Genomic DNA, 21,715 nt, shown 5'->3' with positions numbered 1-21,715 from the left:
ATGGCTACCCATGTATTTCCATGGAAATATAAAGTTTATTTGGAAAGGAATAAATATATATAGTTTTAAAAGCATTCATGATTTGCGTACATTTAATATACCATTACTCTTGTTAAATCAGGACTACCTGGCATGATGACTCCTTGCTGTCCTCAGTCCACCTGGCCGTGCTGCTGCTCCAGTTTCAACTGTTCTGCTTGCGGCTAAGGAATCCTGACCTGTTCACCGGATGTGCTACCTGTCCCAGACCTATTATTTGACCATGCTGGTCATTTATGAACATTTGAACATCTTGGCCATGTTCTGTTATAATCTCCACCCGGCACAGCCAAAAGAGGACTGGCCACCCCTCATAGCCTGGTTCCTCTCTAGGTTTCTTCCTAGGTTTTGGCCTTTCTAGGGAGTTTTTCCTAGCCAACGTGCTTCAACACCTGCATTGCTTGCTGTTTGGGGATTTAGGCTGGGTTTCTGTACAGCACTTTGAGATATCAGCTGATGTACGAAGGGCTATATCAATACATTTGATACTGATACTGAAATATGAAATGGTATTACATTTGGTGAAGAGCACATTATGACTTGTTTAGGACTCGAAACTCAAAGTTTAGGACTTGAGACTTGACTTGTCACTTGGCGGTCTTGACTTGGACTTGCCTGTTTTGACTTGATACTTGACTTGGGACTTGAAGGCTAAGACTTGAGACTTACTTGTGACTTGTAAAACAATGACTTGGTCCCACCTCTGCTGTTTTGTGCTGCTACCATGTTGTGTTGCTGCCATGTTGTGTTGCTACCGTGCTGCGATGTCATGTGTTGCTGCCGTGCTGTTGTTGTCTCAGGTCTCTCTTTATGTAGTGTTGTGTTGTCTCTCTTGACGTGATGTGTGTTTTGTACAATATTTTAATTGAATTTATTTATATATATATATTTTTTTTTCCCTGCCCCCAACCCAGCAGGAGGCCTTTTGTCTTTTGGTAGGACGTCATTGTAAATAAGAACTGACTTGCCTAGTTAAATAAAGGTTAAATAAAATAAAATAAATAGAAAGTATGTACTGTATGCACACACACACGCACACACACACACACACACCACACACGCGCAGGCAGGCACGCACGCACGCACACACACACACACACCACACACACGCACGCAGGCACGCACACACACACACACACTTATGTGAGCTGAGAGCATCAGTCCATAGACGCAGGTGACCTTGGTAACAGTTGGACCGGTCACATAGATGAAGGTTGGAGTGGACAGTGGAGTGACACAAAGTGTTAGAGACACTCGTCCTTGACACAATGACACTAGGGACCTGTCGGTCACTCAACATCTTTGACACTGGAGGTGACATCTTGGTAGATTGTGACATTTAGAAAAATGGCCACTGTTGTCAGACCACTTCAAAAACTCAAGAAAGCACATAGTATTTTAGTCTTTGACCATTTCCTAATTTATACATGGTTTCACACAAACTCTAAGGCTTCATATGACAGTTCTGTATCTTTATGTAATGACAGTAGCCTAATCTTCTTTTTTGAGACATTGTACTTTGCTCAAGACAAGGCAATGTCAAATATAAAAGGAAAGAGGCCAGAATGGAATGAAAAGCCACACTTGACTAAACACAGAGAATCCATAAGCATAGAGATGACAGTGCTGCCCCTCATCTAAGTCTGTTTCATTCTTCGCCAGCAGCATACCACCCTGCATACCACTACTGGCTTGCTTCTGAAGCTAAGCAGGGTTGGTCCTGGTCAGTTCCTGGATGCTGCTGGAAGTGGTGTTTGGAGGGCCAGTAGGAGGGCCACTCTTTCAGTTTGGAGGGCCACTCTTTCCTCTGGTCTAAAAAAAAAAATCCCAATGTGTAGGGTGCCATCTTTCGGGTGGGACGTTAAACGGGTGTCCTAACTCTCTGAGGTCATTAAAGATCCCATGGCACTTATCGTAGGGGTGTTAACCCCTGTGTCCTGGCTAAATTCCCAATCTGGCCCTCAAACCATCATGGTCACTTAATAATCCCTAGTTTACAATTGGCACATTAATCCCCTCCTCTCCGCTGTAACTATTCCCCAGGTCGTTGCTGCAAATGAGAACGTGTTCTCAGTCAACTTACCTGGTAAAATAACGGATAAATAGGGCAAATATTAGCTTTTCATTAGGAATTCACCAGCACCTCTCCTTGTCTTTCTCTCACTCCCTCTCTTCGGAGACAAGAAGCTACTTAATGCAAGTTCTTATTATTCTCCCTCTGTACTAGATAACAATACAATAGAGAGAGAGAGAGAGAGAGAAAGAGAGAGAGTGAGAGCGAGAGGGAGAGGGGAGAGACAGAGAGAGAAGGAGACAGGGGAGAGGGGAGATTTGAGGAGTTCTTAAGGACTATGAGTTCTGATGTCTTTAAGGTGTTATATATTAGTTTATATGGGACAACATGTGCTTCAAAAGTAGCTTTCTTTCTGTTGTTTGGATATACTGGTAGAGTGACCAGGTTGTTAGCTAGCTAGCCAAATGGGGTAACGCGACAAAGTGTCAATAAATGATAAACGATCCGTGAGTAGTTTTAGAATGGTCCATGACATGGTTAATAAAGGCAAAATGCGGTCCTGTCGAATCACTAGAGGAAGACAAAAACATTGTGCCGGTAATATGGGTCAGATCATTTGAACTGTTTGGGTTAGAAACAAGTAGTTTCCGCTGTAGTAATGGCCCAACAATTACTGTCTGGGAGATTTTTTTTTATAGCCCTATTTACGATATACCTCAGGCCCCAGAGTTTTCCTGGTGAAGTCAAATAGTTAGGAAAAAGTCCTACTGTTACGTTCGTCGATGGAAGAATCGGACCAAGGTGCAGCGTGGTATGCGTACATTTTCATTTATTAAATGAACACCGGAAAAACAACAAATACAAAACGACACGTAACGTCTAGCAGGGCTAAACAGCACAGTACCAAAAACAAGATCCCACAAACTACAGGTGGAAAAAAGGCTGCCTAAGTATGATCCCCAATCAGAGACAACGATAGACAGCTGCCTCTGATTGGGAACCATACCCGGCCAACAAAGAAATAGAAAGCATAGATTGCCCACCCTAGTCACACCCTGACCTAACCAAATAGAGAATTAAAAGGATCTCTAAGGTCAGGGCCCCCTATACACCCTATATACACCGAACCCACAACAACACAGCCCTACACTATACAGATACTTCATAGAGGTCTTTCCATCAGATCAGGTAACACCTACGGTAAACCTCACTTCTCACTTCACAGCTTTTCCCGCAAAGGTGAAAGTTGCACACAATAGTCCCCAGATCATGCGTTAACTTGTTTTATAGGCAGTAGCCATAAGGTTAAGCAAGGGTAACATGTAAATCACTAGCGATATGTGTTTCTATGGTAATGAGTAATGGCACCAGATCATGTTGCATGCTGTTGACAGTGGCATTTGTGTCCCCTTGTGTCCCTTTGTCCTGCCTATTCTGAGGCCAGGGTGAGAAGTGCTTGGCTAGGCTAACATGAGTAGCATCAGGTGCACACATGGCCACAGGGATAATAACTCATAATAGGCACTGTGGTGCTTCTTTGTCTGTCTGTATTTCCTCGGTCCCTGCATTGTCACAGAAGTCACACGTACTGTACTCTGTACTGTATGCAGTGCCGGCCCAGCCAATAAGCGACATAAGCGGCTGCTTAGGGCCCCGCGGGCCGGTAGGGGGCACCTAACCAAGAGAGGTCACTAACTTGTTTTTCCCATGAGGTGGGGGAACCCCAACCACATCTCGCTTAGGGCCCCCAAAAAGCTAGGGCCAGCCTTGACAGTATACTGGTGATTATGAACTGCACTGCAGTAGTCACATTCTCGGCTGGGGTTGAAGCTTTTGAGATTGGGTAGTGGGTGTAAAGTTTTTTTATGGTCATTTATCAAATGGACACTCAACTACTTTGACTGACGTAGCTAGTTCGACTGACGTAGCTAGTTCGACTGACGTAGCTAGTTCGTTAGCTAAGCTAGCCACTTTAGCTAGCCAGTAATGTTGATGGAATTTCACAGGATTTGTTTTTGGACGGGAGCTGTAGATATCGGTAAGAAATGGCACTTCTGTAGCCAAATATCTTATTCATACATTTTTGGGATCTTTTTTGCATTAAATGAACAGGCATGATGGTGCATTGATCAGTTTATTAAAGCCATTATTTTCACATTTTTGCCCAAAGTCGACCTTTAATATCCCTACAACTTCCGATGACATTATACACAACACTATTCCTGCTAATGTGTGTGCGCGTGTGTGTTACAACACCGTTTGTCCCAGTCGGCTTTAAAGACCCCTTTAGTTAATGAGAAAATCAAGTAAATTAATTAAACGCCGTGGCAACCGCCTTCACAACGACGGTGGCGACTCGTTAACTGGCGGCATTCCAAAATGTTGTGTTTTTGTTTGTGTCGGGATGCATGGTTGTTTATTACCGTCCCAATCTCAATGGAGCAGCAGTGGTTTGAAAAGAGCAGTAAAGTTTATCGTGATATAGCAGCTATGTGGAGGCAAGGCCCATATTCTCATTCCACCTAAACTGTAAACTGGTGTGAGGAATATTCTAGATAAAGCCTTTCAATAACATGACTTTATAGGGTCTTTAAATGGTATTATTGACGGGACAGGCTTCCCTCTGCCTATGTGGCCTGTTCTAAAAAGGGACTGTGGAAGTACTAGAAAGTAACATTTAATGCCCATGACATCAGTTTGCTGCCCACAATGCCCAGTTTGATGCCAACTACAAGTTCCCAGTCTTCTTCCGACATTATAAGGTGAGGAGTTTTCCCTGACCACAAGATCTCACTGGGAAAAACTCCAGTCCCTTCTCATGTGTATCGTGACAAGGACAATTCCAAGGGAAAAACAAGAACTAGCCCTGGGCAATGTGGTGCTACATTCCAAAGGACAGGGAACAATTTCTACCCCGGCGATGGATCTTTAAAGCTCTTTAGATTCGACGCCACTGTGAAGGAGGGATAGGAAATGGAGCGCTTACTTCCTGTTTGATGTCGTCGACGACAATCTTCAAAAGTAACAAACCACAAATATGAATCTCCCGATTGGCCACGCCGCAAGGTGCACCTAAGTAGCGCACCAGCAGACTTCAGTGGAATCATAAAAATGCATTCCTCTGATTGGTCACGCTGTAAGGTGCAGCTATAGTGCGCCGGCCACCCTGGAAACAAAGTGTATACCACACGGGCGAGACTGAGATCCGCATGCTTCGCTTTAGCCCTTAGATCTCATGCCAAGAGTCAGCAGCACCTACAACATGGGATCTGTTCTGCTCTACTCTGTTCTGTTCCAACATGTTTCTCACTGCTCCTGTTCTTGGCATAACAGACAACGCTCCAGTTGTTCTGATCTTGACTCAAGTTGGCTGTGGACACGGTTTACTGTTCCTTGCTGTTATGTATGCAGCCTTCTCCATCACTACGTCCCAAATGGCACCCTTTTCCTGATGTGGCGTACTTGACCAGGGCCCATAGGGCTGTGGTATAAAAGGAGTGATCTATACAGGGAATAGGGTTTCATTTGGGACGCAGGCCATGTAGAGCACAGGGCAAAGCAATGTTAGCAGAGTGTTATGAGTGAATCAGTTATGAGGATGTTGTGAGATGGAAAGAGATACAGCACGGTCAGAGCTGCAGGGGTGGGTGTGTTCATCTGTCTGATCACAGTGACTCACTTGTTATGATGTGTTCGTACTTTTTAGATATTGGCCGTGGGATTGGCTCTTGGTTCGCAAACTGTTTTAATGAATATTACATAAATGTTAAACGCGTTACTAACACGTGGCGATCTGCTGTGTCGACTCTTAACTATCAGTGCAAGCCAACGCACTGGGCACAGACGTTCAACATCTAGCTTTGAATTACATTTGGTTGAGTTGTCAACTGACGTGAATTCAATGTGAAATCAACCAAATGTCTTTGGATTTAGGTTAAAAGATTAAAAGCCCTTACGCTGATGACTTTTTGCAAATCTATGAGATGACGTAGAAACAACGTTGATTCAATCAGTTTTTGCCCAGTGGGAAGATTTAATCCCATATGATTCACAAGCTGAAGGATGTGAAGGCTTTTTAGACTATTGAGACAGCTAGGGCTGTGACGATTATGGAATTTGGTGGAAAGAGTGGTGGATTAATTGTCATACAAATGGGAAAGGTTATTGTAATGATTGTAATTTTTGTTGAAAAATGTCTTGATCTTGTAATGCATCATAATGCATCTTTTACATTTGGCTAGGACATACCTAATATACTTAATAATTGTGCCAGTCTTAGACAGCCAGTGTATGTATCTAGGGCCAGACTATGACATGGCAGAGTGGACATAATCACTTTTATATGCCGTAAAAGGTGCCTGACCTGTTGCTCTGCACTCCACCATGGCTACCATGACGACCAACACATAGAGGAGGGAAAGAGAATGATGGGAAGAGAGGAGAGAGAGAGATAAGGAGAAGAGGAGAAGAAAAGGAGGAGAGGAGAACAGAAAAGAAGGGCCCAAAGGGGGGTGAGAGAGGGTAGAAGAGTGGAAACAAAAAACATGTCAGTCTGCCTCACCCCCCCCAGTAGAAATACCCTGGCATCCGAGGACAAATCAGGTATTTAGTCTCATAAGGGCTTTCAATTTAGCCCTAACTCCTCACAAATATGCAATATATTCTCATTCACTCTCCACTCCCCACCCCCCCCCTCCCCCACTCCATCTCTCTTTTCTTCAAAAACATTCTTTAGTCTGAGATGAACAGGCAGCTCCGGAGAAATGTATGTGTGTGTGTGTGTGTGTGTGTGTGTGTGTGTGTGTGTGTGTGTGTGTGTGTGTTTATTCTATTCAGACTGAAGACGGCGTTGTCAGGAGTTACCAATCCCCTTCTTAAGAAGAGTTTACATGGTGAGAGGAGGGGACTGACAGAGAAAGATGCTGACTCGATGTGTGTGTGTGTGTGTGTGTGTGTGTGTGTGTGTGTGTGTGTGTGTGTGTGTGTGTGTGTGTGTGTGTGTGTGTGTGTGTGTGTGTGTGTGTGTGTGTGTGTGTGTGTGTGTGTGTGTGTGTGTGCGTGCGTGCGTGCGTGCGTGCGTGCGTGCGTGCGTGTGTGTGTAAATCACTCTAAAGCACCCCAGCAGGGGGCTAAAGACACACATTCCAGTTTTTTATGAGAAACGGGCAGAGAATATTGATATTGTGACCAGGCTCAGCGGGTAGCAGGGCAAAGCAGGCCCTACTTCACACAGTGAGGGTAGAGAACAGCAGAGGGAGGGGTTTCCCACCCCACATCACAGGGACAATGGCAGAGCAGGGAGTCAGGCTGTAGTTCTACAGAAATCCTAAAGTCATGACTGGTATTTCAACAGGGTGTGAGTGATCTGAACTTCCCACATAAAGTGTGTGTGTGTGTGTGTGTGTGTGTGTGTGTGTGTGTGTGTGTGTGTGTGTGTGTGTGTGTGTGTGTGTGTGTGTGTGTGTGTGTGTGTGTGTGTGTGTGTGTGTGTGTTTGTATGCACAACTACAGTTGAAGTCGGAAGTTTACATATACTTACGGTTGGTGACAATTGAACTCATTTTTCAACCACTCCACAAATTTAACAAACTATAGTTCTGGCAAGTCGCTTAGATCTACTTTGTGCATGACATAAATCTTTTTTCCAACAATTGTTTACAGACAGATTATTTCACTGTATCACAATTCCAGTGGGTCAGAAGTTTACATACACTAAGTTGACTGTGCCTTTAAACAGCTTTGACAATTCCAGAAAATGATGTCATGGCTTTAGAAGCTTCTGATAGGCTAATTGACATAATTTGAGTCAACTGGAGGTGTACCTGTGGATGTATTTCAAGGCCGAGCTTCAAACTCAGTGCCTCTTTACTTGACATCATGGGAAAATTAAAAGAAATCAGCCAAGACCTCAGAAAAAAAAATTGTAGACCTCCACAAGTCTGGTTCATCCTGGGAGCAATTTCCAAACGCCTGAATGTACCACGTTCATCTGTACAGACAATAGTACGCAAGTATAAACACCATGGGACCACGCAGCCGTCATACAGCTCAGGAAGGAGACGTGTTGTGTCTCCTAGAGATGAACGTACTTTGGTGCGAAAAGTGCGAATCAATCCCAGAACAACAGTGAAGGACCTTGTGCAGATGCTGGAGGAAACAGGTACAAAAGTATCTATATCCACAGTAAAACGAGTCCAATATCGACATAACCTGAAAGGCCGCTCAGCAAGGAAGAAGCCACGGCTCCAAAACCACCATAAAAAAAGCCAGACTACAGTTTGCAAATGCACATAGGGACAAAGATCATACTTTTCAGAGAAATGTCCTCTGGTCTGATGAAACAAAAATAGAACTGTTTGGCCATAATGACCATCGTTATGTTTGGAGGAAAAGGGGGAGGTTTGCAAGCCGAAGAGCACCATCCCAACCGTGAAACACGGGGGTGGCAGCATCATGTTGTGGGGGTGCTTTGATGCAGGAGGGACTGGTGCACTTCACAAAATAGATGGCTTCATAAGGATGAAAAATTATGTGAATATATTGAAGCAACATCTCAAGACATCAGTCAGGACGTTAAAGCTCGGTCGCAAATGGGTCTTCCAAATGGACAATGACCCCAAGCATACTTCCAAAGTTGTGGCAAAATGGCTTAAGGACAACAAAGTCAAGGTATTGGAGTGGCCATCATAAAGCCCTGACCTCAATCCTATAGAACATTTGTGGGCAGAACTGAAAAAGCATGTGCGAGCAAGGAGGCCTACAAACCTGACTCAGTTACACCAGATCTGTCAGGAGGAATGGGCCAAAACTCACCCAACTTATTGTGGGAAGCTTGTGGAAGGCTACCCGAAATGGTTGACCCAAGTTAAACAATTTAAAGGCAATGCTACCAAATATTAATTGAGTGTATGTACATTTCTGACCCACTGGGAATGTGATGAAAGAAAGAAAAGCTGAAATAAATAATTCTTTCTACTATTATTCTGACATTTCACATTCTTAAAATAAAGTGGTGATCCTAACTGACCTAAGACAGGGAATTCTTACTAGGATTAAATGTCAGGATTTGTGAAAAATTTTGTTTAAATGTATTTGGCTAAGGTGTATGTAAACTTCCGACTTCAACTGTAGCTCTCACAGTCTCACATCAGAATTACACGTTCAACCATGTTTTTCAAACATCCAATTGTCAAAGTCGCTGCAAACGTCAAATTTCAAAGTGTTTAAGGTTAAATTTAGGCATTAAGTCCGAATTTTCAAGGTTAGGGTTAAGGTTTGGGATAGTCTTAAAACAAAAATCTCAAAAACAACTTTCTATCGCTGGATTAAATCTAATTACACACACACACACACAGACACACACACAGACACACACACACACACACACAGAGGCAGATGCTTAGTCCATCCGCCATCCCCGTCCCCAACGCACTAGAAAAACTGAAACCTACTTGAAGGTAACAGCACTCAATGTTGCCCCTAGTGGCCGGTTTCCAAGTCACCTCCCAGCGTCCTGAAAAAAGGAAGGACATCGAATACTGACTTTTATTACAGGCTGTGTGTGTGAGTGTATGACAAGACCGCCCTGATAACTTCAGCACCACCTCCTCAGCAGGAGCAGGGAATGGCACGGTTTGGCCTGCCAAGGAAACAAGTGGAAGAAAGGGTAGAAGGACAGAAGGATAAAAAGTGACAATAATAATCCCTAAGAAAGTCTGCAGAAGTCCTTTCCTTTCCTGGCTTCCTCTCTTCCCTCATCTATTTTCACATCCTCTCCATTTTCTCAGGGACAGATTATACTGCCCTGACGCCACTGTCTCCATGATAAAAAAAAATTAAACGTGTGTGTGTGTGTGTGTGGAAGCCTGACCAAAGAGAGACGGCCAAGAGAATCATATTTTCCATGCATGTGTGGGCGTGGGTGTGTGTGTAATTAGATTTAATGTTGGCTCAGTGGATTAATGCTATGTAATGCACTCGAATATGGCCAGGGGGCCACCAGGGACAATTTAACACTGCTACAGTAAAAAGACTTGGAACAGGGGCAGTATATCAAGCGATAAGTTCCCCCTTGTCCAAGTTCTTATTCATTGTTATCTAAAAAGGCTAAACTGATCCTAAATCTGCACTGCTACTCTGAGACGTTGGATACATAGGACCCCAGAGGATAGAAGGAAGCTGTGGATGATTTAGGTAGCCATGGTAGTATGAGGCACACATTGGGGTTTAGCCAAAGGGATACTTCGGGATTTTGGCATTGAGGCCCTTTATCTACTTCCTAGGAGTCAGATGAACTTGTGGATACCATTTGTATGTCTCTGTGTCCAGTATGAAGGAGGTTTGAGCTGGTTTTGCAAGCCAATGCTAACTAGCGTTAGCACAATGACTGGGTATCTGCTAGCATGCTATCGGTGTCTGCTAGCAGATAAAGGGGCTTGTCAAAATCCCGAAGTATCCCTGTTAATAATACATGCACTGCTCTCTGCTGCTGTCTGCAGCAGGCTCTAGATTTCAGGCCGGACTTCAAACAGAGAGATGGTATTCCCTGAGGCCGGGATTCCAAGGGGCCCCTGACATGGAATACTGCCGGGCGGTCAATGGGGGGGTGATGAAGGGACAGGGGGTTTATGGTCACCCCTCTGGGTGTCTTCTATTCAGACCCTAGTGCCAGGCTGGGAATATGAAGAGGAGCTGGCTCTCTGCTTTTATCTCTACGCCTTTTAATGAGGCTTGAGTTCGTGTGTGTGAACGTTGCTAGCTCGCATGATGAGTAAGCTTGCCTGACACCTGAAGACTTGCACAGGTGACCTTGGTTTGAACCCTGGCTGGGTGAGTGTTAGTGTGTATCTATCCCTCTCTCCAACTCACACTAGAGCAAACCGCTTATATACTGAACAAAAATATAAACGCAACATGTAGTGTTGGTCCCATGTTTCATGAGCTGAAATAAAAGATCCCAGAAATGTTCCAGATGCACAAAACCTTATTTCTCTCAAATGTTGGGAACAAATTGGTTGATAATCCATCCACCTGACAGGTGTGGCATATCAAAAAACTGATTAAACAGCATGATCATTACACAGGTACACCTTGTGCTGAACGACATTAAAAGGCCATTCTAAAATGTTTTGTCACACAACACAATGGCACTTTTTCAGAGGGGTTGCGTTAAATGCGGAAGACACATTTCAGTTAAATGCATTCAGTTGCACAACTGACTAGGTATTCCCTTCTCTCTCTCTCACACAGATGTCTCAAGATTTGAGGGAGCGTGCAATCGGCATGCTGACTGCAGGAATGTAGTACGTCCAACCGGCCTCACCAGTAACCACGCCAGCCCCAGGACCTGCACATCCGGCTTCTTCACCTGCGGGATGTTCTGAGACCAGTCACCCGTACAGCTGATAAAACTGAGGAGTATTTATGTCTGTAATAAAGCCCTTTTGTGGAGAAAAAACTCATTCCAAATTGGCTGGCCTGGCTCCCAATTGGGTGGACCTATGCCCTCCCAGGCCCACCCATGGCTGAGCCCCTGTCCAGTCATGTGAAATCCATAGATTAGGGCCTAATTCATTATTTCAATTGACTGATTTCCTTATATGAACTGTAACTCAGTAAAATCGTTGAAATTGTTGCATTTATATTTTTGTTCAGTACACAACTGAGATTTTTAACAATTCTAAAATCAGACATAAACAAGTGTATTCGGGATATATTTTTAAAATGGAGTGCTGACACCCTCACCGCTATTTGCCTATTCATGATCCCAAAACCCACACAAGCCTCTCTTGGCTTCAATACACACTGCCTACCTGCTGCTGCTCTGAGCAACAGAATATTAACTTTCTGAAAATAAAATAAAATATTGGCACATGCCACTGGTTCAGGTAGAACAGACAATTAACAGAAGGAAAAGAAGGAGGACTCTAATATGCTCCCACGGATGTTTATGAAAACACACAACACGTCGACAGTGGATAGAAACGGAGAGCAAAACATTGTCTGTTGTTGTGTGTCTCCAACAACCCACTGGGACAGTACATCACAGATGCAGATATTTCTCTGAGACCTTTGAACTCCCGGTGCCAGTGAATGTCTCATATGATCCACTACGGGGCTGCAGTGTTTCAGAAGCACTAGTTCTACTGTAAAGGCTTACTCAATCATCAAGTGGAAAGAATCTGTCCCTCCCTTCGACTGGCTGCCAGCTCCACTAACGTTACAGTCTACTTGTCACATCTCGGGCCTCAAGGCATTTGGGCTTTACTATCATATAATGTTTAATAACAACACAATCATTTACGGTGGGTTTTGTTCAGACCTACCGCAGGGTTAACAATGTTTAGCCTATATGCAGTATTCAGTATGTCTGCCATACAGAACTACAACCCAAAACGATGGTGGTATTGTAAGCACCATACTCCAATCAGAACAGAACTGCTATACGTAACTTTCAGTTTAGTTACCCTGATAAACTGACTGATTGATAAATATATATTTTCTCTCTGTACTTAAATGTGTGCTATATATTGTGGACCTAGAAGCTAAGAAGTGAATGAGCCATAAGTCAATAGACAGTAGATCCAATTTTGAGGAGACCCAACAGACAATAGACCAGGCCAGTAGTCTTGTCAGAGCCTTGGAGTCGATACACAGACCTATCCCATCCTCTCTTCCCAGTCCATCTCACTAAGCACTGCTTTCATCAACCTCGCTAATCACCAAACTGTGTGTGTGTGTGTGTGTTCGTTTGTTTGTTTGCTCACACACGCATGTGTGTGTATGTGTGTTCCACTTCACAATGAAGTGTACTGACGACAGGCAGGGAGGGAGACACATTGACATGGTAATGCTGCTATAGGGAGACACATTGACATGGTAATGCTGCTATAGGGAGACACAATGACATGGAACTGCTGCAATAGGGAGACACATTGACATGGTAATGCTGCTATAGGGAGACACATTGACATGGTAATGCTGCTATAGGGAGACACATTGACATGGTAATGCTGCTATAGGGAGACACATTGACATGGTAATTATGCTATGGGAAGACACATTGACAAGGTAATGCTGCTATAGGGAGACACATTGACATGGTAATGCTGCTATAGGGAGACACATTGACATGGTAATTATGCTATAGGGAGACACATGAAACACAGTAATGCTGCTATAGGGAGAGACAATGACATGGAACTGCTGCAATAGGGAGACACATTGACATGGTAATGCTGCAATAGGGAGACACATTGACATGGCAATGCTGCAATAGGGAGACACATTGACATGGTAATGCTGCTATAGGGAGACACATTGACATGGTAATGCTGCAATAGGGAGACACATTGACATGGTAATGCTGCTATGGGGAGAGACAATGACATGGTAATGCTGCTATAGGGAGACACATGAAACACAGTAATGCTGCTATAGGGAGACACATTGACATGGTAATGCTGCTATAGGGAGACACAATGACATGGAACTGCTGCAATAGGGAGACACATTGACATGGTAATGCTGCTATAGGGAGACACATTGACATGGTAATGCTGCTATAGGGAGACACATTGACATGGTAATGCTGCTATAGGGAGACACATTGACATGGTAATTCTGCTATGGGAAGACACATTGACAAGGTAATGCTGCTATAGGGAGACACATTGACATGGTAATGCTGCTATAAGGAGACACATGAAACACAGTAATGCTGCTATAGGGAGAGACAATGACATGGAACTGCTGCAATAGGGAGACACATTGACATGGTAATGCTGCTATAGGGAGACACATTGACATGGTAATGCTGCTATAGGGAGATATATAGAGCAGTGTGAATTCATCTCCACCCAAAAACAGCTGGTAATGCTGCAATATGGAGACACATTGGCATGGCAATGCTGCTATAGGGAGATATATAGAGCAGTGTGAATGCATCTCCACCCAAAAACAGCTGGGCTGGTGGCCTGCAATCAGAACCCTCTCAGAGCTGCTTCCAGAGAAATTAGCTGGATTTACTGAGTGGGGGGGAGGGAGAGAGAGGGGGGTTATCTTCAGAGAGAGAGAGAGAGAGAAGGGAGAGGGGGATGATCCTCAGAGAGAGAGAGAAAGGAGGGCTGGAATGGGCGAGGCATTTAATGGACCTTTTTATGTGGGGTCAGAGGATTAGAAGGCTCAATGCTTGCCTCCGCGGACGCTCCTCTGAGAAAGTGAAGAGAATGTGAATGACAGAGTGTGTGTAATAGTGTGTGTGTGTGTGTGTGTGTGTGTGTGTGTGTGTGTGTGGTTGTCTGTGCATGTGTTTTCCGCATGTGTTTACCCCATAGTACCTTACAGTCCAACCTCCACCCCCAATGGAAGTGCAAGTGTAATACTGTGCTCTTGCATGGAGTATGTCGGAGTGTGTATCAGTACCCTGGGTGTAAACAGTGCCCCCTGGGATGCCAGCTGATGCCAACTCAGTGGGCTCTAATAGGAGAATGTCATGTGAAGGTCTGGAGGTTCCATACACTGTCACTTCACAGCACCACTCTGTACAATCCTCTTAGCAACATACACAGCCCTACAGGTTGCCTTATGATAATTACTTACACATCTCAGATATGGACAGGCTTGTAAAAGTCTCTGTGTCTGTGTGTGTGTGTGTGTGTGGTGTGTGTGTGCGCGTGTGTGTGCGCGTGTGCACCCTCATTTGTGTGTGTTCGCATGTGTCTCTCCTCCCATGTGTGTGTGGGTGAGTGTGTGTTTCTATGTGTTTCTATGTGTGTGCGTGCGTAAATGTGTGTGTGTGTGTCCGTGCCTAAGCATGTGTGTTTATCCATGCTGAGTGAATCCTGGAAAGTGGCTATGGGCAGATTAAACAGTTTGCCACTGGGCAGATTAAACAGGGTGACCCTGCCTGTGCTCTTATCTGGAGTAAACACTGAAGCCCAGCCCTTGTTCTCTCTCTCTCTCTCTCTCTCTCTCCCCCCCCCCCTCTCTCTCTCTGTCTTCCCTCCCTCTCTCTCTCTCTCTCTCTCTCTCTCTCTATGTCTTCCCCCCCTCTCTCTCTCTCTCTGTCACCCCCCCCCCCCCCCCCTCTCTGTCATCCTCCCTCTCTCTCTTGCGTGCTCTATGCATCTCTCTCTCTCTTTCTCAGTCTTTCCCTCTCAATTCAATTTCAATTTAAAGGGGCTTTATTGGCTTGAGAAACGTTAGTTTACATTGCCAAAGCAAGTGAAATAGACAATAAACAAAAGTGAAATAAACAATACAAATGAACAGTAAACATTAGACTCACAACAGTTCCAAAAGAATAAAGACATTTCAAATGTCATATTATGGCTATATACAGTGTTGTAACAATGTGTAAATAGTTAAAATACAAAAGGGAAAATAAATAAACATAAATATGGGTTGTATTTATGCAGCTCAGTTTCCACCTCGTTTTGTGGGCAGCGTGCACATCTCCCCCTCCCTCTCCCTCTCTCTCTCTCTCTCTCTCTCTCTCTCTCACACACACTTGGAGAATCAAGGAAGAATTTCTTTAATCTCTTTAAATGTCAACAGCATCGTGGCTCTAACATGGGCTGCCATGGCAATGACCTCTCGCCACCCCAGAATGCATTGCTTCTAACAAACCAAAACCAGCAGAAGAAACACACATCTGAGTGAGTAATATCCAGTCTGAAGCTACTTCTGAAGCCAAAAAGTAAAATACATTCATCTCTGGGTCATTTTGTTATATAAAGCTAAGTAAATAAGTATACTAAGCGACCAAGCTGCTAGGACAGAACAGACCTGGCGTCACCTTCAATTAGCACTGAAGTGTGAAGTCAGATGTGTGAAAACCCAAATGCAGAGGACTTTGAAGCCCCAATGGCTTATCCCTGTCCAGAGGTCATTACAACACAGTACCCCATGGATATTAAAAATAACACTGCACGGAATAAGTACAAAAAAAAGCTCCTCAAGGACAATCCATAGACACTATTTGCTGACTGCTACAAAGACGGGAACAGACCATCCCCACGGTGCTATAAGAGCACACTAACCCTATGTCAAGAGAGAAGGTATTTGCCCAGGGTGGAAACTCAGAATACTAGACATTGAGGAAAGTGAAACAACCTCTGTCAACGTGTACAGGTCTGGGACAGTAATGGTGCAGGGCCTCCTCATGCTGTTCCAGCAGGACTTTTACGGGATCAAAGAGAGAGCACCGCAGGAAAAGATCTCTCTGTGATGACTCACCCGTCCTGAGTGAGTCTGATCACACCTCTTCAAACTGTCCTGCAGACGAGGATTGTCACCCCCCACACAAGACCTGGAGGGCAGAAGGTGGAGATGGGACGGCTGTCTGATTGAGATTGTGCACCTCATTGAATGAAATGGCAAATACATTCAAGGGGATAAACTTTTTCCCAAACACAAAGTGGCTAAACTCTGGTGCCCAAACACCAGGCATGCCCTGGAGCTGTTGTCAGAGAACAGACTAAGGTGCCCCAGCCACATCATAATTCACACGGGCACAAATGACCTGAGGGCCCAGCAGGAAAGGGTGGCAACAGCACTCAAGGGAGTGATTGAAAAAGCTTCTTCCACTTTCTTTAACGCACAAGTGGTTATCTCCACCCTGCTACCACGAAAATACTTTCACCCTGCCACCACGCAGCAGGTGAATGCAAGGATTTTGCGAGACTGTGCCTCAAAACCTCATGTCTACCTGGCACACCACTCTACCCTGGACTTGAACAGCCTTTATGCCAGGTCCACCTCTACAAGGCAGCAATCCCAACTTTTGACAGGACCCTGAAGGACGTCACCCTCAGCCGTAGCCCAAGCACCTCACACAGGAGCAACAGACACCCCACCCAGACCAGCGAGACACCCCGCCCAGACCAAGGAGACAACCTCCCAGACCTGCAAGACCCCCTCCTGAAAGACCTATACCAAGAGAACCCATGCCAAGAGGACCTACACCTAGATCACAGCATCACCAGCCACACCCCAACCAGCTAAGACCACCCCAAGCAAACCCTTGCAACACCCTATATAGGCCACCCCATATCAGACATATGTGCCATTCACATGCCCCCCTGCCTCTGCGGCAAAGACCTCAACATGACAGCAGGACATTTGCCCAGGCGGTGAGCAGAACAGAAACGCCAAAGGAACTGAATAATATTAAGAAATGCTATAGTTAGTGTAGAAATCTACTAAAAAACAATTAGGCACAAACAAATTCAAACCCTTCTAGACAATTTCCTGGACAAAAGGTTTCACTTTAATAGTGAAGGTTAAACTTGGCAGTAGAAAACCTACACAGTATATCTGACCTCTCAGCTTCCCTATCAATTCTAAAAATGTCAAGCAGACAACCTAAGTAAATGAACAACAATTACAAATGGTTTGATGAAGAATGCAAAAACCTAAAAGAAATTGAGAAACCTGTCCAATCAAAAACATAGAGACCCAAAAAACCTGAGCCTACTCCTTCACTATGGTGAATCACGAAAACAATACAGAATTACAGAAATCCAACCACTTCTGGGAAAATTGGAATACTCTAAACAAACAACAACACAGAGAGTTATCAATCCAAAATGGAGATGTATGGGTAAACCACTTCTCCAATCTTTTTGGCTCTATAACAAAGAACAAAAAGCAAAAACATATACATGATCAAATACAAATCTTAGAAACAACTATTAAAGACCAGAACACACTGGATTGTCCAATTACATTAAATGAACTACAGGACAAAATACAAACCCTCTAACCCAAAAAGGCCTGTGGGGTTGATGGTATCCTAAATTAAATAATAAAATATACAGACCACAAATTCCAATTGGCTATACTTAAACTCTTTAACATCATCCTGGCATGTTCCCCAATATTTGGACACAAGGACTGATTCCCCTAATTCACAAAAGTGGAGACAAATTTGACCCCAATAACTACCAGGGGATATGCGTCAACAACAACGTTGGGAAGATCCTCTGATTATCATTAACCGCAGACTCGTACATGCTTTGTTGGTTTCAAAAAAAGCTTTCGACTCAATTTGGCATGAGGGTCTGCTATACAAATCGATGGAAAGTGGTGTTGGGGGGGGGAAACATACGACATTATAAAATCCATGTACACAAACAACAAGTGTGCGGTTAAAATTGGCAAAAAACACACACATTTCTTTCCACAGGGCTATGGGGTGAAACAGGGATGCAGCTTAAGCCCCTCTTCAGCATATATATCAACGAATTGGCGAGGGCACTAGAACAGTCTGCAGCACCAGGCCTCACCGTACTAGAATCTGAAGTCAAATGTCTACTGTTTGCTGATGATCTGGTGCTTCTGTCACCAACCAAGGAGGGCCTGGAGGGCCTACAGCACCTAGATCTTCTGCACAGATTATGTCAGACCTGGGCCCTGATAATAAAGCTCAGTAAGACAAAAAAAGGTCTGGTGGCCAGGACCACAAATACAAATTCCATCTAGAGACTGTTGCCCTAGAGCACACAAAAAAAATGACAATGTAAAACACCAAATAATGCATGCAGAGCAGAATTAGGCTGATACCCGCTAATTATCAAAATCCAGAAAAGATATGTTAAATTCTACAACCACCTAAAAGGAAGCAATTCCCAAACCTTCCTTAACAAAGCCATCACCTACAGAGAGATGAACATGGAGAAGAGTCCCCTAAGTAAGCTGGTCCTGGGGCTCTGTTGACAAACACAAAGTAACCCCACAGGGCCCCATGACAGCAACACAATTAGACTCAACCAAATCATGAGAAAACAAAAATATAATTACTTGACATATTGGAAAGAATTTACAAAAAACCTGACCAAACTAGAATGCTATTTGGCCCTAAACAGAGGGTTCACAGTGGCAGAATACCTGGCCACTATGACTGACCAAAAATTAAGGAAATCTGTGACTACAGTATGTACAGACTCAGTGAGCATGGCCTTGCTATTGAGAAAGAAGACAGGCTATGTGGACACTGCCCGTAAAATTAGGTGGAAAGTGAGCTGCACATCCTAACCTCCTGCCAAATGTATGACCATATTAGAGACACGTATTTCCCTCAGATTACACAGACCCACAAAGAATTCGAAAACAAATCCAATTTGGATAAAGTATCATATCTATTGGATGAAATACCACAGTGTGCCATCATAGCAGCAACATTTGTGACCTTTTTCCACCATAAAAAGGCAACCAGTGAAGAACCATCACCATTGTAAATACAACCCATATTTATGCTTATTTATTTTCCCTTTTGTACTTTAACTATTTGCACATCATTACAACACTGTATATAGACATAATATGACATTTGAAAGGTCTTTATTTTGGAACTTTTGTGATTGTAATGTTTTGTTATTTTTTTATTGTTTATTTCACTTTGGTTCATTATCTATTTCACTTGCTTTAAACATATGTTTCCCAAAGCATTTTAAATTGAAATTGAATTGAGAGAGCGAGAGAGAGTGACAGAGAGGCACAGAGAGTGAGAGAAAAGAGAGATGGTGTCATAAAACAGACGAAGAGAGAGAGGGACAGTGATAGAAGGAGAATGAGAAAGGAGGGGACAAAGTGAGCGAGGGAGAGAGAGACAAAAGGAGAGAGATAGGCAGTGTGTGTACTATCTGAGGGTATCGAATGCGGGGCCACAAAAGGCCTGGCGGGCAGCGGCGCAACAGAATCTGTCCCGTTTGTCCCCTCAAATGGCCCCTAGGGACCCCTGGGTAATGGGTCCTTTATGCCGAGGCCTTTTCAGGACCTAATCCTCATCTACATAACAACAGTGTCACTTGGAAGCTGCGCTGTGTCATCTCCGCCTGGCCGTCACTCACTACTGACCTTTTGCTCTCTTGAGTGTCGCTCTCGCCCGATGTCTGGCTTGCTCTCTCTCTCTCTGCCATTCATTTTTTCTCTCTCTCTCTCTGTCTATCTTTCTGTCTCCCTCATTTATCGTTTGCTCCCAAAACAATGTTGGTTTAAGAGAGAAAGACAGTAAACCAGAGGTCAGCTAACAAAATACTAAGCCTCAGACGCCATGTCACGGTGTGTTCAATAATCACATAACAGAATCAAATGCACTATAAACGGGCTACAGTATAACCAGAACCAATCCAATAGGACCAAACCATTTTCTCCAGTTTCATCTATAGATTGTAGCATCTGTATGATGTTTCACACGTTCCTCCGCTCCTCTTCCACAACTGCCCTGAGGTTAGATTTACAGTACAGTAGGAATCTGCTCTGCTCTCATTGATGGAACACTGTTTTGGGAGACATGGATCCACCCACAATAATCTCGCCCCACTTCCACAGAATGAAGGTTTGTTCTGTAGACATCACTAGGGGACTAGTTATGCACTGTACCTTTAGAGAGCGTACAGTCTACACACATACTAGTACAACACACCCAACACACAACAAAAACACGCTCCTCCACACATGTAAATCTAATTCCCATCGTCTCACATGGGAACTGAATGATAAGAGTATAAACCTGTTGAGTATCAACCGACTTCACCTTTACCTGGTCCAAAAATCTGTTTGTGCTGTATGTGACTATAGCCAGCTCGGCAGTAATGCGCCTGTGTGTTGGTGTAACCATGGTAACGGAGTGAGGCTGAAGGGAGGGCCTACCTGGTTGAAGCGCTCCAGCCTCTCCTTCACCTCGGCCAGTTCGGGGTTTGGGCTGCGAACTTTGACCTCGGGGTTCTGCTTCTGGGCCTGGAGACCGTTCCCCACCACTCTGCCTGTATAACTGGAGAGAGGGAGAGAGAGAGAGGATGGAGGGGGCAGTGGGAGAGGGAGAGAGAGAGAGAGAGAGAGAGAGAGAGAGAGAGAGAGAGAGAGAGGGAGAGAGAGAGAGAGAGAGAGAGAGAGAGAGAGGATGAAGGGGGCAGTGGGAGAGGGAGCGAGAGAGAGGATGGAGGGGGCAGTGGGAGAGGGAGCGAGAGAGGATGGAGGGGGCAGTGATAGAGGGAGCGAGAGAGAGGATGGAGGGGGCAGTGGGAGAGGGAGCGAGAGAGAGGATGGAGGGGGCAGTGGGAGAGGGAGCGAGAGAGAGGATGGAGGGGGCAGTGGGAGAGGGAGCGAGAGAGAGGATGGAGGGGGCAGTGGGAGAGGGAGCGAGAGAGAGGATGGAGGGGGCCGTGGGAGAGGGAGAGAGAGAGAGAGAGAGAGAGGATGGAGGGGGCAGTGGGAGAGGGAGAGAGAAAGAGAGAGAGAGAGGATGGAGGGGGCAGTGGGAGAGGGAGAGAGAGAGAGAGAGAAAGAGAGAGAGGATGGAGGGGGCAGTGGGAGAGGGAGAGAGAGAGAGGATGGAGGGGGCAGTGGGAGAGGGAGAGAGAGAGAGAGGATGTAGGGGGCAGTGGGAGAGGGAGAGAGAGAGAGAGAGAGAGGATGGAGGGGGCAGTGGGAGAGGGAGAGAGAGAGAGGATGGAGGGGGCAGTGGGAGAGGGAGAGAGAGAGAGAGAGAGAGAGAGAGAGAGGATGGAGGGGGCAGTGGGAGAGGGAGAGGGAGAGAGAGAGAAAGAGAGAGGGATTTAATTGATTGTTCGCTTGTTGAACGTGTGCAATAAAAACAGTGGCATTGCATCACATTACAATGGGGATTATATGTCTACAAACAACCAACTCTCATGCATC

The 21,715-nt window shown here is 44.8% G+C and overlaps 1 protein-coding gene across 2 annotated transcripts in view; it reads right to left on the bottom strand.

Annotated features, from left to right (window-relative positions):
• Nucleotides 1-21,715, bottom strand: part of LOC139387100 (glypican-5-like) — a 204,899-nt gene that overhangs the window by 51,004 nt on the left and 132,180 nt on the right. For both annotated transcript variants that reach the window (XM_071133103.1, XM_071133102.1), the window contains one exon: nt 20,708-20,828. In XM_071133103.1, the coding sequence (XP_070989204.1) occupies nt 20,708-20,828 (121 nt within the window). The remainder of the gene's footprint in view (nt 1-20,707; nt 20,829-21,715) is intronic.

The sequence above is a fragment of the Oncorhynchus clarkii genome, chromosome 28 (genome assembly GCF_045791955.1).
Source record: "Oncorhynchus clarkii lewisi isolate Uvic-CL-2024 chromosome 28, UVic_Ocla_1.0, whole genome shotgun sequence".
NCBI classification, from domain to species: Eukaryota; Metazoa; Chordata; class Actinopteri; order Salmoniformes; family Salmonidae; genus Oncorhynchus; species Oncorhynchus clarkii.
Note: the sequence above shows the minus strand (reverse complement) of the source record. Positions and strands in the feature narration are given on the sequence as shown.